This window comes from Ambystoma mexicanum, chromosome 2p, assembly GCF_040938575.1.
Source record: "Ambystoma mexicanum isolate Mex_15411 chromosome 2p, UKY_AmexF1_1, whole genome shotgun sequence".
Taxonomy (NCBI): domain Eukaryota; kingdom Metazoa; phylum Chordata; class Amphibia; order Caudata; family Ambystomatidae; genus Ambystoma; species Ambystoma mexicanum.
In genome coordinates this window covers 1,165,963,588-1,165,981,098 of record NC_090923.1, presented here as the reverse complement: position 1 = coordinate 1,165,981,098, position 17,511 = coordinate 1,165,963,588, and the positions used below count along the sequence as shown (strand labels likewise).

At 46.2% G+C, this 17,511-nt stretch overlaps 1 protein-coding gene across 5 annotated transcripts in view; it reads left to right on the top strand.

Moving 5' to 3' along the window:
- Positions 1-17,511, top strand: part of HUWE1 (HECT, UBA and WWE domain containing E3 ubiquitin protein ligase 1) — a 2,445,223-nt gene that overhangs the window by 210,825 nt on the left and 2,216,887 nt on the right. For all 5 annotated transcript variants that reach the window (XM_069645305.1, XM_069645304.1, XM_069645303.1 and 2 more), the window contains exon 9: positions 606-674. In XM_069645305.1, the coding sequence (XP_069501406.1) occupies positions 606-674 (69 nt within the window). The remainder of the gene's footprint in view (positions 1-605; positions 675-17,511) is intronic.

Genomic DNA, 17,511 nt, shown 5'->3' with positions numbered 1-17,511 from the left:
GGTTAAAGTAGTCGAAATGCTGGACTACAAGTTGTACTAAATTGGTTAATGCAGAGACATACTTGTTGTTAAGGCCATCGTTGAGCTAGATGATGCGGGCTGTGCTCACTGCAGTTTTCCTTTGAGCACCACCAAAAATGATGGGGCAGGTGCACAAGCTTGCACTGTGTAGGCAGAATGGATCGAAACTAAAGAATTAATGTATTGTGTAGATATTAACACCAATTCTGTTAACTTGTTTTTGTTTACCCTACACACCACTTGAGTGCATGGCTTGATTCCCCAACTACAACTTCCTCAAAGTGGACCATGGAAAGCCAAAGAATTTTTGTTTAGCTTGGAGGAATGTAAATCCATACGCGAACAGTGCTAGGAAATTACTTCTAATGTTTGTCTTGTGGGTTGAAGACATCCTTTACTAAGGAAGTCTGTTTGCTGACAAGGCCAGTTTATCTTATGAATATTTGCTTAAATAGACCTTTTTTCTTTTCCTTGTGCACATGATTTCATAATCTTTCCTGTTGCCAGAGATTGTTACTAGCATGACAAACATTTTCTCATCCACATTATTGAAGCATTCATTTAAAATGTATTTTCTGTCTTAGATTTCAGAAAGTCCATCTGAGATCATGGAATCGCTCACCAAAATGTACAACATCCCAAAGGATAAACAGGTATTAACTCTTACAACTGAAAACGAAGTGCATGGTTTGGCTAAAGCTATTTTTGTGTTTTCATGACTTAATCAGAAAGGGCATCCACAATGCTCACCTGTTAAATTCACTTAATCACTGTTCAAAACCATCTCAATGCGGCATGTGGTGCATAAAGATCCCAGTCACAAAAAAGACCACCAATAAAACTGAAGCTATTCGGACAGACGGCAGACACAATGCCCTGCTCAATTTCTTTGTGAAAACAAACGCTCATCATCATGGGATTACTGTAGATTTTGCATCTAAAACCCCTTTTTTCCTGGAAACTCCCCTTTCCTTAAGTTTTTCCCTGCAGCTGGTACTTGCATTGTTTGCTTATACAGATTACTTATGCGCGATTCCACATTTAGACATGATCACACTTCAAAGAGATACTTGCCACAGCCACCTAACTTGGATGATGTCCCCACCCATGGACCTCTTAATGCATGAGCATTATGAATGCATTACACATTCTTTTTTCGCAGTAGGGAGGTGGGAGGCCCTGCACAGTCGCGCTGGGTACTGTAAAGTTGATGTGAGTAGAATCTATTAATGAGTCGGAAACTTAGTTCTTTGAGAAGTGTAACAAATTATTTTAGTCATGTAGCCGATATGTGTTTCGACCCTCGGGGCTAATTTTCAAGGCAAATGGGATTGATGGCACTGAACGCAGTGTGGCCGCCAGGTGACTCCTACTAGAGCCCTATCCAGCCTCTTACCAGATTACCGTGTATATACAGATATACCCTGTAATTAAACTGCCAAACACACTGGCACTACCATTCTGCATGCCAGCTGGGATGTCTACATGCATGTAAATCAGTCTGCATGACTTTAAACCACAGCGAATGGCATTTGACTACTACACTAACTGAAAAATAAGTAAAGTATTCTGCTGGGCTTGCAAGCGAAACCTATATTACATCATACTTGTATTGGATTTAGATCTTAAAAATAAATGTGTGGAGCTGCACGTTTTTAGGAGTGAGTTTTCCTATATAGAATGTGACCTATGAATTTGCGAAGATTTAGGGTTTTAATTTGCAAATGGATAAAAGGGAATTTTCTAATGGTTTTGCTTTCTTTTTTAAAAGTAGACAGGCTTGTAGGGAATGAAACCCTATGAATAACCAACCCTATGAATAACCGGTTTCTAACAAAGTCCCCCAAGCGCTCTCCCAATATTTTGCATCCTTGTGAAAAATATTAGAATTTGTGACATTTTACTATGCGGTTTCAGTGCGTCAAGCCTTTTTAATTCCTTTGTTAAATATGTGGCTTCACTTCATAAGCCAATTTCAGAAGACTATTTACTTTATCTGAACCAATCCAGTAATTTAATTTCTGATGTTTGTTAATCTGCTTAGAATCACATGCTGTGCATAGATCTGACATCCAGTGGTCACTGCGGAGTATTGCATTTTGTTTTTCGTAGTCGAAAAGGGGACGTCGACAAGGCGTGTCTGAAACACTATCCCTATAGTGACGTGCGTTGTACCCACAATCCCTCACGCGTCGAGGTCCCTCAGATTGTTTTTTTCCGCCAAGCTACTGGTCGCCTTTACGCGGAGCTCCTCGAGAGACATTGCAGATTCATCTCCTCGACCTTTGGTCGTTTTCTTATTAATATATAACACATAGATCCCTCCCTCGACGCAGTTGTGAAGCTGTTCTCCGCCGAGCAAGATCTTCGACGGAGGGGACGAGCGGAGGAGATCCTTCTGCGTTGCCGAACACGTGGCCTGGCCTCGCAGGCCAAATACAGTAGGGAGAGTGGGGTTGTGGGACATCTGTTTCCTTTCTGAGAATGCCTTTCCCTTTCCTTTCCCGTGGGGTCGTTATCACGATTTACTGCCTCAGCTATGGAGAGGACACCCTTTAGGTTTTGCCCGCGTTGCAAGGGCAAGTTCACTTGGAAGGACAAGCATTCACGGTGTAACCGCTGCTTGCCCCTCGATCACAAGGAGGAGGGTTGCACGGCTTGTCAGCTTCTTAAGCCAAAGACTCTAAAAGACCGTAGGGTCAAGAGGTGGGCGGCCTACGCTATGTCGAAGGCAGATTCCTCACCCGCCGCTGCTACCACCGACAGTTACGAGGAACGTGATAACACGACCTCCGCTACGGAAGTCGTAGACCCCTCTAAAGAGCGCTCGCGCTCTTCGTCTGTCCCCGGCCCCGACGGGCTCGGCTCACGCCCTGCTTATGGGGATGAACACCCCGGCGACACTGACGCACACGATACCACCCATAAGCACACAACCCACGGCTCTTCTTCGTCAAAGACGAAGAAAGCATTAGCGCCCAAGGAGACGCAGGTTCCACCGGCGGCCTCCTCGGACCGTTCAGGTTTCGAAGCCCCTCTCGCAGCCGCGACCAGCGACTGGGCTTTCGGCAAATAAGGGTGCCGTCCCCAAACCATCGGCCGGCGCGCACCAGCAGAGAGCGCACGCCGCCGTAGAACGATCGACACCCGTAACGTCGAAACCACAGCCCTCCTCTGACAAACTAGTCGCAGAGAGCTTGGCGAGGATCGTTGTAGCCGACGCCCATAAGCGTACGCCGAAAGACAAGTCGAGCGCTACGCAAAGGTCGAAAGACACGCCGAAAAGGCCCGAAGAGAGACAGGGACTACCCCCTTCAGTCGGGGGGACCCCCAGCACAGCGGAAGGCTTTTCTGAAGGCGACGGGACACTTTCCTCGACGTTATGGGAGAGGTCGAGCTGTTTTCAGGCGGAAGACACTAATTTTCCCCCGCTAGACCGCTCAGGGGTACCCCATGAGACCATGGAAAGGCTCCATCTCTGCATGGAGAGAATGGAGAGGTTTATGAAGACCCAGAACCCTCCCACTCCCAAGAGAAGGGCCTCAGGAGGACCCCAGGGCTAAATATCCGAGACTATTCAACCCCTCCCAGCAGGACACAGCCTCAGATTTCCATAATGTGTATGACCTCACTGGTGAGGAGCAATACTTGGAGGAGGAGGATGAATTTGTGGAGGATGAAGAGGGACAGAACCAGGAGGAAGGTCTGGAGGACAGCCCAGACATGGTAGGAGAAGGCTTCGGAGAAAATCCAGAAGAAGGGCCTTCACATCCCTGGCAATCCCCATCAGTATATTCGGACACTGATGTCCTGAACCTAAATCCTCCTGACAATTCACCTGTTAGGAACACGTCTCCCATAGACGATCAGCCCACATTCAATGCCCTGTTGCGCAGAGCAGCAGCACATTTCGAACTGGACACTGGGGAGATCTCTCCTGAAATAGACTGTGGAAAGAGTAATTAAGGAGAAACCCCCGGTCAGCCAGACCATTCCCCTCGCTTCAGTGAAGAGAAGAATCATCCCTTCGCTATCCACGCCCGCACTAATCAGAGGAGTTAATCCAAGAATTGAAAAACGTTTCACTCCTTCACCCTCAGACCCGCTGTACATCAGGGGACATTCTATTCCTGACTCCCTTGTAGTAACTAATATAAGGAAGAGGGCAGGGGTGCCGCTGTCCACCAGCGAGGCACCACCTGACAAGGAGGGCAAGAGATTATATGCCCTTGGAAAGAGAGTCACATCCTCGGCTGCCTTTTCTGCAAGAATTGCTAACAACAATTCCTTGCTAGCTAGCTACGCGGACGCGCAGTGGGCCAAACTGCGCAAAGACGCCGAAGAAGCGCCGGAACCGCTACGGACACGCCTGATATCAACTATTGGCGAAGGAACCCAGGTCAACCAGAGCATTGTGAAGAACTCTCTGGATGCTGCAGAGACAGCGGGACGTTCCCTGGTTCAGGGAATACTCCTAAAACGCCATGTATGGCTGCGTAACTCAGGGTTCAAACCGGAGACACAGGCGTCTTTAATAAATAAACCTATTGAAGACTCAAACCTCTTCGGGAAAGCGGTGGATGAGGCTCTGGAGATGGCTAAAAAAGAGTTAGATACTATCAAAACTCTTGACCAGATCTCTAAGCCCACTACCAGACGCGGCTATGGCAACAAACGCTTTTTTCGTGGCCAACGCCAACAACAGAATCAGCAGCAACAGTACCCTGCCACCAATTACCAGACCAATAGTGGGCAGTACAGCCAAAGAGGCCAGCGCCGTGGCAAAGGGAGAGGTCGGGGGTCCACCCCCAGAGGCTCCCAAGCCCCCAACAACACCAAGTGACACGAAGATTCGCGTCCCCTCCCATGCAACACCGGTCGGGGGCCGGCTAACATCCTTTCTTCCAGCATGGGAGGGAATAACGTCAGACCGATGGGTACTTTCCACCGTAGCCCACGGATACTGCATCGAATTCAACAGTTCCCCAACATACAGACCCCTGAGGGGACGACGCATGACACCAGAACACCTTGCCATCCTTCTCCAAGAAGTAGAACAACTGCTGGAAAAAGGAGCCATAGAGGTCGTGCCTCTATCTCAGGTAACGGAAGGCATTTATTCAGTGTACTTCCTTGTACCCAAAAAGGATCTAACCATGCGCCCTGTATTAGATCTGCGCCCAGCGAACAAGTTTGTCAAACCCCAGAAGTTTCGTATGGTGACCTTACAGGAAGTGATCAACCTATCACAAGGAGATTACATGACAACACTAGACATGAAAGATGCATTCTTTCATATTTTAATGTTGCCAGCGCACAGAAAATACCTCAGGTTCATGATAGAGGGCAAACACTACCAGTTCAGAGTGCTACCCTTCGGCATAGCATCTGCACCAAGGGTATTCACGAAGGTACTGGCAGTGGCAGCGGCCCACCCGCGCAGGTTGTCCATCCCAGTTTACCCTTACCTCGACGACTGGCTCATAACGGGATTCTTACGAAACATGCTTCTCCAATACCCAAAAGACTGTAGACCTTTTGTTCCAGCTGGGCTTCTCCATCAACGAAAAGAAGTCCAGCCTAGACCCCAGCCAGATCAAACAATTCCTAGGGGCTCTAATTCAAACAAAGGACGGCCTCGTCTTCCCCTCCAACGAGAGGGTCCAAAACATGCTGTTTCAGATCCCTCAATATGTGGCCGGTCGAGAGGTAACGGTACGCAAAGCAATGCGCTTGCTAGGAATGATGGCGTCGTATTTATTTGGTACCTCACGCGCACCTGCGTGTGCGCCCAATGCAAGAGTGGCTCAACAGCCAGTGGTGTCAGGCCAGCGGACTATGGGACGATCTAGTGGTGGTCTCGCAGGCCTTGGTTCTCTCGCTACGGTGGTGGACAAAGGAAAACCTGGTAAGAGGGAAACCCTTTGCCACACCCGCGGCGGAAGCCACTCTAACCACAGACGCATCCCTCACAGGATGGGGGGCTCACCTATCCCATCAGACTGCTCACGGAGTGTGGACTCCGAACGTAGCATCCAAACACATAAATCTACTGGAGCTACTGGCTGTGTTCAAGGCGCTAAAAGCCTTCCAGGAACACCTACAAGGCAAAACATTGATGGTCCTTACAGACAGCACCACAGCCATGTACTACATCAACAAGCAGGGGGGGCACCCACTCTCCAGGACTGTCCAAACTGGCCCAAAATATATGGAAGTGGGCTCTCAAACAAAACATGTTCCTACTGTCACAACATGTACCAGGGGAACTCAATCTGCTGGCAGACAAACTCAGCAGAGATTTCCCCCTGCACGAAGAGTACGAATGGCGACTGCACAAAGACATCGTCTTCGACGTCTTCACGCAATGGGGATTCCCAGAAATAGACCTGTTCGCAACCCTGGAGAACTCACAATGCCAAAGTTACGCCTCCAGGTACCCCCAGAACCAATCCAAGGGGAACGGTCTGTCGATTCAATTGTCAGGGAAATTTGTTTACGCTTTTCCCCCTGACTCCCCTTCTCAACAAGGTGGTGCACAAGATGTACCAGGAACAAGTGACCATGATACTGGTGGCCCCAATGTGGGCCCGACAGCCATGGTTCGCTCACTTGATGGAGATGTCTCTATCTTCCCCAGTGAAACTCCCCTGCCCGTACAACATGCTGTCACAAGACAAGGGCAGGACTTCATGCCCCCAGAACATGAACTTAGCAGCCTGGCTCCTGAGATCATAGAATTTGGACATCTACAGCTCCCGCAGAGATGCATGGACATCCTCAGGGAAGCCAGAAAACCTAACACTCGCCACTGCTATTCTAGCAAGTGGAAGAGATTTGTCATCTGGTGCAGAGGAAAGAGCATCAACCCGATTGACTGCTCTCCCACACATATTGTTCTATACCTGACCCATTTATTGGATTCAGGTCTAGTGTTCAATTCCATTAAAGTCCACCTAGCGGCACTTTCTGCATACACCACTTCCCAACTCAGTGTCGTGGTGGAAGATCCCTGTTATAAAGGCCTTCATGGAGGGAGTAAAGAGAATACACCCCCCCCGATAGCTGACCCAGCTCCCGGATGGGACCTTAACGTGGTACTTACCAGACTCATGGGCTCACCATTTGAACCCATGCACAAAGCATCTCTTAAAGACCTCACTCTTAAGACTGCTTTTCTAATAGCCATCACCTCCATCAGGAGAGTAAGTGAACTACAGGCTCTTTCTGTTCTAGACCCCTTCGTTACAGTTCAGAGATAAGGTGGTTCTACGCACGCACCCAAGGTTTGCACCGAAATTCATCTCGAAATTCCACGTAAACCAGTCTATAGAACTACCAACGTTCTTTCAAAATCCTTCCAACTTGGGAGAAAAAAGTCTGCACACACTAGATGTGCGCAGAGCGGTCATGTTCTACATGGAAAGAACCAGACCACTGAGGAAGACTAATCAGTTCTTCGTCTCGGTGGCAGCAGGAAGAGAAAGGGGATGCAGTTTCAAAGTCCACTATTTCTAGATGGATTGTTCAATGCATCACTCTCTGCTATACTCTTGCTAAGAGAGAACTGCCCTTTAAGCCAAGAGCACGGGGGCGTCCATAGCATTCATTGCAAATGTTCCCCTTGAGTCCATCTGCAAAGCGGCTACCTGGAGTTCTGTGCACACCTTTACAAAACACTACTGTCTAGATGCACACTCGAGATCTGACTCCCAGGTGGGACAGGCAGTATTAAGACATCTTTTCTCTACTGTCCTTCTCATAACCCACCGCCAACTCCGGGTACTGCTCGCTAGTCTATGCACAGCATGTGATTCTAAGCAGATTAACAAACATCAGAAGACAATGCATTACTTACCGTAAAAGCATTTCTGATGGTTGTATCTGCTTAGATTCACATGCGCCCACCCTTCCTCCCCGCTCGGATGGAAGGAACATAGACTTCCTTTTATATCTCTTTTCTGTACTCACTCACTAGAAGGCTCCCTCAGGGCAGAAAAATACAAACAGAGGGACCTCGACGCGTGAGGGATTGTGGGTACAACGCACGTCACCATAGGGATAGTGTTTCAGACACGCCTTGTCGACGTCCCCTTTTCGACTACGAAAAACAAAATGCAATACTCCGCAGTGACCACTGGATGTCGGACCTATGCACAGCATGTGAATCTAAGCAGATACAACCATCGGAAATGCTTTTACGGTAAGTAATGCATTGTCATATTGTCTGGGGAGAAATATAAACTGCCTTACCATCCCGGTATTACTTTTTTTGCTGAAAATATAACTGGACAAGTAACTTACTTAGTTGCTGAATTAGTTCGCGTGGACATTAATCCGCCTCTGGGACATCTCGGGATCCCTTGGACTGTTCTGGTTCTCTGGACGACAGAAATGGGGAAGGAACTGAACATCCATGTCATCTGGTTTTCCTCATCCCCTTCGATTCAAGTAGCAGAGAGTCCCCTAGCAATGATTCTCCTGTGGCTCGATTAGCAACTTATAATGTGCCTCAAACCCTTCTGGAAATTTGGTGCGTTTTTTTTTTTGGTCCCAAAATGTGGGTCAGCAGGTAGCAAGAAAATGATCCCTTTGTCTCTCCCTTAGAATTGTGAGTTAAGATGGTAGGCTTAACGCCTCCCACTCACTTTTGACACTACAGTTTGATTGGACGGGTTCTTTGATGTTTTCCTACACCCACCCAACAGTGCCTTCCTCATTGGTTAGATTGTTTTGTTTAGCGGCATGTACATTAAGACTGATGTCTGTTTCAAACTAGCACCCTCTGCTTGGTGTGGGAAGCTGTGGTGGCCTGAAATATTCATTTTTGATAATAAGGTAAATATGATAGTTGGCAAAATTACATTCTAATTCGTGGGAAGGAGCACAACAATTGAAGTGACAGCCACCAGAGTTAATGGATAGTTATGTGAATTAGGCAAACTGTATTTTCGGATATTATGTTTATATGGGTATTACCCAAATTGACCTTTTACAATTGACCTTTTGCACAATTGACCTAATTATAGTGGTCCTAATTAACCTTCTGCACAATTGACCTTTATATTTTAGTTATTTTCTATATGTATTGGGTTGGTTTGGATTATAAATATAAGGGAATTGGGTGGGGGGTTTGGATTGGTTACGGGGTTGTGGGGGGGAGGGTTTCCCCCGCATATATTTCCTAATTGACCTTCTAAATTAGGTCAATTCTCCTGAGGTCAATTGTGAAAAGGTCAATTGGTATACAACCTTTATATGAATTGCATTCACCAGAGCTTTCAGTAATTTGTTTTTCCATCGGATAAATACCTAAAACGGAGCAGAAAATGCATTTCACATCAGTGATTCTCAATTCATATTTGTAAAGTAAGATTGGAATGGATTGTCCTCCCACTTATTTCTCATCTTTTGATAATTCGGATATGCAGCTTAGCTGCTTCGGAAAACAATTTTCAGCTGTAAGCGCTGTGCGTCGATGCCTGTCGACTCGATGTGCCTCAGAGGCCTCAGTCTCATTGTCACTGTTTATATATAGCGTGCGCAGCACCCGTTGGCTTCAGTTTCATTTTTCTGCACTAAAGCTTCGGATATCGTACGCTTTGTTCCTTTGCGAAGAGAAATCTTTGAAAAATAGTTAAATATTAGAGTAATATTCGAAAGAATGGCTTCGTCATTGGCATCTTCCACTCCCAAGACTGGTTTAAAAAAAAAAAAAAAAACTCGTCATCGCCTAGACATGGAAAGAAACAGTGCCATAGATTGCCATCTTCCTTATTTTAAAGTTCCTCTCCGGAACGGGTGGTATGCCGGTCTAAGACTGCTTCGCCAGCTCAATGGGAAGAGTTTAGGGTTAAAATGTTGAAGTTTTTAAAGGATGTGGCCTTGACCCCTTCAACTACACCCAAAAGCCATGACATCATAAGCATAAAAGCTGTAAGTCTTCTGACCCGGCAGACAAAACTCCTCAAGCAGTCGAAGGATCCCTACAGACAAGGAAAAGTTCCTTCAAGGACTGAGTCGGTGAGGCATCCGGTGCCGAAAGACTCTACATCGACCCCATCAGTGTTAAAAGATGCGTCATCGCCGCAATCAGGGCAGAAAAATTATGAAAAGTAATCGACGCATTGAGATTCGAGCTTCTTGACACCACAGGTGCCAAAGCAGTCGACGCAGCCATCGACATTGACAGTTTCTATTTCGTCTTTGTCGACTAACATTATGATTCCATAGAGTAATATGGAGAAGACCTATACCCCCTCTGCCTAGGGCTGAATATTTCAAGTATTTCCTCTGAGAATGCAGAGCCATCTTCGGATGAATCTAGGACTTTTGGCGTCCAATATGGTACGCCATCAGTCCCTGAGGCATTCATTTCTGTAGAGTTGAGAATAAAAATTCTACATGATTGCCTGCATGATGCCAGTGGTTTAGACACCTCACCAGAGGTAGAGTTCGGTAGGTCAGATCCTGGTGATCATGCAGCGGTTACCTACCGACAGTTGATATCCAGGGTTCTTGAGTATATGGGTTGGCCAAGTCCAGTGTTTGAACAAGATAATTTGACCGACATTTTGGACAAGGGAACTCAAGAAAATCCTATTGTGCCGTTCCACGCAGCTTTGCGAAAGCACGTAGCTACCAGTTGGGAGGCGCCTAAACTCAATCCAGCTGTCAACAAGTAGTTGAACTCAAAATACAGGGTATCAAGCAGTGACCATTTTTATTTATCGAAACACCCGACACCAGAAAGTCTGGTGGTTCAAGCTTCCACCTCAACCACTAGACAAAATACCCTACTATCTCTCCTGATGGAGATGACAAGCGTTACAACGCCCTAGCCAGCCAAGTTTTTTTCGGCTGGAATTATGGCCCTCAAATATGCTAATGCCACATGCACGTTGGCAAGGTTCACTCACACTTTGGGAGTGTATATCCATGGTGGCTGACCATATCCCCGAAGTTGAAGACTGAGACAGGTTTTTAAACGGTCATTGATGGGGGGGAAAGATGCGATGTGCTAATCACTCATGATTGGTCTCGACTCTGCTGACAGTATCACCAGGGCAATGGTGGCTAGTAGAGTTAAGCACAGGTTTGCCTAGTTGAGAAAGTCGGGATTTTCTACAATCCAGACTGCTCAACACGGCACTCATTTATTCGGAAACGAGGTTGAGGAGTTTCTATAAACTGCATACTTCAAAGGCAGCAGCCAAACCCCTTGGTGCTAAAATTAGACAAACCTCCAAATCGCCCCACAGGTAGGTCCTTTCGTCACTACTCCACATTTGGAAGAGGCAGGGGACCGTCAGCTCAGAGAGTCCAAAGAAGATTTCCCTGTGGTGGACTGGGAAGAGGTACTAAGATGCAGCGGCTACTTTGCCATCGGCCACTGTGTGAGCCGCCCCAAAACCTTTCTGAGAATTTAGTCCACAAGAATGCAGTTGGAGTCACCCTGCCATTCTGTCAGATGCTGCGACAGTCTATTATTTCAGATGCATGAGCATTGGGAACAGTGACCCAGGGTTACTCCCTTACCTTTCTAAATAAAAAAAGCCTGTCATCCGCTGGTGAACAGCTCTTAAAAAGTTCCAGATCTTATCCTTATGCAGGAAATACTAACCCTGCTAGAGAAAGGTGCTATAGAACCAGTACCTGTAGCGGAGAGGAACCAAGGGTTGGTACTCCCTGTAATTTCTAATACCAAAGAAGGACGGAGGATTGAGACCCATTTTAGACTCCAGAGACTTGACAAGTTCCTCAGGAAGTTAAGATGGTTACTCTTTGAGATCCTTCAGGCCCTCCAGCTTCAGGATTGTATTGCATCATTGGACCTTCAGGATGCTTACTTTCATGTGCCGATCCATCAAAAGCACAGACTATAGCAGAGGTTCGCTGTTGGCGGTTCTCATGATCAATTTCGTGTTCTGCCATTTGGGCTGACATCCGTCCGAGGGTTTTCACCAAATTTGATGGCTGTGGTCGCAGCGTGTCTCACGAGAGGGGTAATTCACGCTTACCCCTACATGGACGATTGGCTGATCAGGCCCAGTTCCCCTGAGCAGGCCCTGGAACATCTCGGCTCCACCTCTCACTCCCTTCACAGATTGGGCTTCTCCCTCAACTTCAAGAAGTCTCATACCTTCTCAAAGGCTCCAATTCATCTGAACAATCCTGGATGCATCCCTGGGAAAAACCTCAACACCAGAGGTGAGGGCGGCTCAAGACATTCTGCAGATGGTGACCAAATTCCAGAATGCCCAGCATCTGCCGGACTTCGATTTTGAGGTTGCTCAGCCTCGTGGCATCCTGCATTTTTCTGGTGCCAGAGGCTTGCCTGAGAATGAGATCCCTCCAATGGGCTCTCATGACTTAGTGGTCCCAATTCTCAGGAAAGATGTTGAACCTCCTACAAATACCAAGCAGAGTCTCACAGGACCTTTGGTGGTGGGCCTGCCAGGAGAACATTTTGAAAGGCGAACCTTTTTGGCAACCATGGGCGGAAATAACAGTAGTGACCGGCCTCGCTCACGGGGTGACAAGCCCATGCCAACCATCTGACAATCTCAGCAGTCGTTGGTCTGCATTGGAGTCCAAACTACACAACCTTTTGGAGCTGAGGGTAATCTGATTAGTGCTGAAGGCCTTTCTGCCATCTGTACGGGGAAAGAATGTCCTAATGACAGACAACACAGTGGCCATGTATTACCTCAATAAGAGGTGGTGCAGGGTCACTACTACTGTGCAGAGAAGCAATGCAGCTCTGGTATTGGGCGATACAAGAAGGAATCTCCCTATCAGCTGTTCACCTAGCCGGAGTGGAGAATAAAGTGGCAGACGCTCTGAGCAGGCAGAGCAGTCTCCCACGAGGGGGAACTAACTCAGGAAGTCCTGAGATCTTTGCCCTTTAGGGAACCCATCGGGTGGCTCGGTTTGCAACCAGTGTCAACTGGAAGTGCAAGCTGTACTAAAGGGAATTTCTCCCAAGAAGAGCTCTAGGAGACGTGTTCGTGGTGGACTGAGATTTGCCACTATTGTATGTTTTTCCTCTAGTCCCAGTCATTCCTCAAGTGATCAGGAGATTGAGAAAGTTCGGGAAACACATGATCCTAATTGCCCAGGATTGCGCCAGGAGGATATGGTACCCAGAACTTCTGGATATGTCTATCTGCCCTCCAATAAGTCTTCCTCAAATAAAGGAACTTCTCTCGTGAGAGGAGGTTCGGGTTTTCCATGTGGATATCTGGACACTCGGGCTTCATGCATGGTTTCTGAAAGGCTGAGCTACAAGGATTGGCACCACCCGGACGGCCTAATAGAGAATTTGCTTTCAGCCAGAAGGCCAGCAGCTGCCATTGGAACAAATTCTGCAGCTGGTGTAGAGATAAAAATGTTAATCCATTTACATGTAATACATCTTTTTTTGTTACACCTAGTTAATCGGGGGCTCCAGATTGATACCATTAAGGGCTATCTGGCCGAGCTTTCTTTTTTTTTCAAACTGTTTTTTATTAGGTTTTCAAATGCTCAACAACCAACAGTTCAGACACAACCGCGTAAAGCTTAAGAAAGAAGAACCCTTAACAACGTCCCACCTAGGTACAGAAACACCCCCCCCACTCCCTGAACACCCATCGGGTTGTATATACAAGCAGCATAGCACCTCTGAGTTCCTCAGCACAACAGTAGACACTTGGCCTAGTACACACTAATACAATAATAATGTAGACTCCAACGGGCCCCCGGTACGACGCCGGCTCGGAACAGACTGTAGAGCAGATATTCCTTAACATAGTCCAGAGGAAACTCCCACATTGTCTTGCAGCGGAAGGGGACAGTCTGATTCTCGAGCCATGTAGCTTCTAAAGGTCTGCCAATAGTCCTTAGGTCTGCTATTAAGGGGGAGCGTTTGGTTGTATTGCGACTCCCTACGCTCATACAACGCCATGCAGTTCACCCATTGATGCATTGAAGGCGTGGAGGATGCTCCCCATGCACGAGCCACCAGTGCCCTGGCTACCCCAGAGGCCATACCAAATAGTCTTTTATCACTGTATACTTATATTTCAACCCACGCCAATACCCATGTTTCCAGAGTGAAAGGAATCGGGACCTCCAACACCTGTTCCATCACTTCAGCAACTGCCACCCAAAAGGTCTGGTCTTGGGAACAGGACCAGGCTACATGGTAAAAATCAGCAGGCTGCTGACCTGAGTGCGAACAGTTTGTGTAAAGCAAATAGTACAATTGATGTAAGAATTTGAAATTAATCAAGCGAAATGTTATTACTGGAAATCGATTTAGTCTGAGCTAGTATGAATTTCCATTGAGCCTCCGACATTGAGCAAGCCAAACTCTTCCCATTTGACCTTGTATGAGGAGGATGAAGGAGGCCCAAGCCCCAGCACCAAGCTGTACAAGGAGGACAACACCTTTGTGGAAGATGGCGGGGGCTACAGTATACTCTAGAATTGGGCAAGTCTCTGGGGCATTAGAAAAGTCAGGCCACCTCGATTTCCGAACCTCGCGGAGGCGGAAGTACAACAACTGGGTGACTGCGGTCCAATCACCTGGCCCTAAGATCCTCCCACGTTATGAATTTCCCTTGTGGAGCTATATATCGCCCAGGGTGTAGATATGCAAATTCTGAAAGTGGCGAATGAAGATGTGCTCGAATGTGAGAGGGATCCCACGAACCCTATATATGGCCATCATGGGTGAATGCCACGGACCCATCCCAGCCCACCTTGCTAGACGATCCCAGGTCTTGAGCGTGATCTCTAGGGTGAGCTTTTTTTAAGCACACTTCAGAAGTTTCTTAACTTACTTTAAAATACCTCTAATATGCCCATTTCTAAAGGGATTGACTGTTTTCCCTTCAATCCCTTTTCAAGTCCCGATTTGGGATCTCCGCTTGGAGTTGAAGTTCATTTGTGCTCCTTTCGAGCCTTCACACTCCTGTGCTTTGAGGCTACTAACCCTGAAAACCATTTTTTTAGTAGCTATTACATCTGCCAGAAGGGTGAGTGAGCTTCAGGCTTTATCCCGAAAGCTTCCTTACACACTTTTTCAGAAGGATAAGGTGGTGCTGAAGGTAAAACCCACCTTTCTACCTAAAATTGTCTCTGAATTTCATCTCACTGAGAAGATAACTCTACCATGATTTTACTCTCCTCAACCTCGGAAGGAAGAGAAGAGGCTTCACAGGCTTGACCATAAACATGTACTAAGCTTCAATATCACTAGAATGGCAAAGTTAAGACCGGATGACCAATTATTTGTCAGCTATTCAGGCCACAAATTGGGTATGGCAATCACCAAACAGACATTATCCAGATGGATCATATTGGCAATATCAGAATGCTTCAAACTGGCAGGAAAAGATCCTCCGGAAGGCCTACAGCCTCATTCGACTAGAGGCATGGCAACTTCCTCTGCATTAGAGGTACCAATAAGATATTTGTGCGGCTGCCACATGGTCGCCTGTGCATGCTTTCACCAAACCTAGTTTATTCTTCCTCAGGTCAAACTGTTTTTGGTAAAGCAGTGTTGCATTCCGTGCACACACCCATGAAAGCTATTAAATTGTCATGTAAAATTCTGACTCACTCCTGCAGTAGAACTAGAAACTGCTTTGGGAGTGTATCGAGATGAGGAATAAGTGGGAGGAAACAATCAATTTGAAGGTTGTTACTTAACCCTGTTAACGTTCTTTCTAGTGGATGTTCCTCCCACGTATTCCTCATCGCCTCTCCCAATCTACCTTGCAGTAGAATTTCCCTTGCGATTACAGTCTGAGCTCTCCCAGGAGTAGGAGCCGTCAGGTATTGGATAAATCCTTCTTTTGTAAAAACGGAACTAAAGCCAACATACGCTGCGCGTGCTAATGCAGGCCGCTGAGGGAAATCGAGTCGACAGGCATCGACGTACAGCGCCCCTGCTGAATTGTTTTTCGAGAGCAGCTAAGCTGGATATTGGAAATATCCAAAGATGAGGAATGCGTGGGAGGAACATCCAGTCGACGGAACATTACCAGGGGTAAGTAACTTGTTCTGCTGTACAGATGCACTTCCGAAATCTAGTCTACAAATGCAGAAGGCTTCATCACCTATCACTTACTGACCCTCTCTCCTTTTAGTTGCTTAGATGATTGATTAAAGGTTTCTTCATTGCATTAGTTAAAGAATGCTTGTAAGCGCAGTGGCCACTGTGCTTGAAACTTAATGGTTGAATGTCAAAGGCTAATGGATCTTCCTGTGCGTCAGTTCAGCAAAACCCACTTTCATTGACAGTGCATCTCAATTTATTGCTGTAATGGATTTTTAGAATTCACATTTTAAGTGAAAGTTCATGATATTGATGAGTTTGCTAAATTAATAAGCATTTGAGGTATTTTCCTAGTTTGGAACCAAGACCCATTGTCTTAAACAGTTCAACTTCTCTTCTCTTCCAGGCGTAGGTGTAAGTGATAGGTTAATGGATGTCACGCACAAAGCACATAGGTCTCAGTTCAGCTGCTGCTCACTGGTTTCAGCTTTCTAGTGCAGTGCAATGAGATTTCGGCCTCTTTGAAATTCCACCATATTAAACTTTGTACATATATATTAAACTTAACCGTACAGATTGTTCTCTGAAAACACAACTATTATCCTGAAAGTTTTGTTTGCTTTGCTTCCTTTTTAGAAAACTGAAATCCAAAAAGACCAGTCCTTCAGCTTACATCTTCAATAACTTATAACATGTGGTAATATATACAAATGATGTCCCGATTTCAGTAAATTTCCCACAACCCTTGGGGCTATCCCTACTGAAGCGTTCATATTTTCACACTGGATGGGTGCCCTGTTTCCAAATAGGCCCTTCACTAGCTTCCCTGCACTAACCATCGCATTCTCTAGGCTCAAACATACTGTAGGCATACCAATTAAGAGAAATGGGGTCACACGGATAAATACGATTCAAAGCATTCAAAGACTCAGTAGGGTGAATGGGCAATGAGGGACATGGACAGGTCAGAAGTCAAATTTACATATTTTATTCAATTAATACAAATAACACAATAAAAATTGTATATCATCCACACTATAACATTTTCTAAAATGCATACAAATACATAATATATCAAAAATATACTAGAAAAGATAATGTATCTATCTAAAAGACTTTCTAATCAGGCACTGCTAACTATAGTATATATAGCCACTGTGCACCTACAGCAGTTAGGCCACAAGTCAGTGCAACAAGGTTATCAGAAAAAGTGCTAAGTGCCTTGTTAAAAAAAAAAAGAAATGTGCTAAGTGCCTACTACGGGTGTCATTCATGTGACATTCTCCTAACAGTAGTTTCGACGGTCAAACAATCTTATCTAGGACAAAAAAGAACAAAAGAGCTGATAGCCGTCTTCATCAGGGCACAAGAATTGCATGTTATTAAATCTTCAAAAGGCCCATAACAATATCAAAAAGAACTACACAGCAGTACACCAGAAG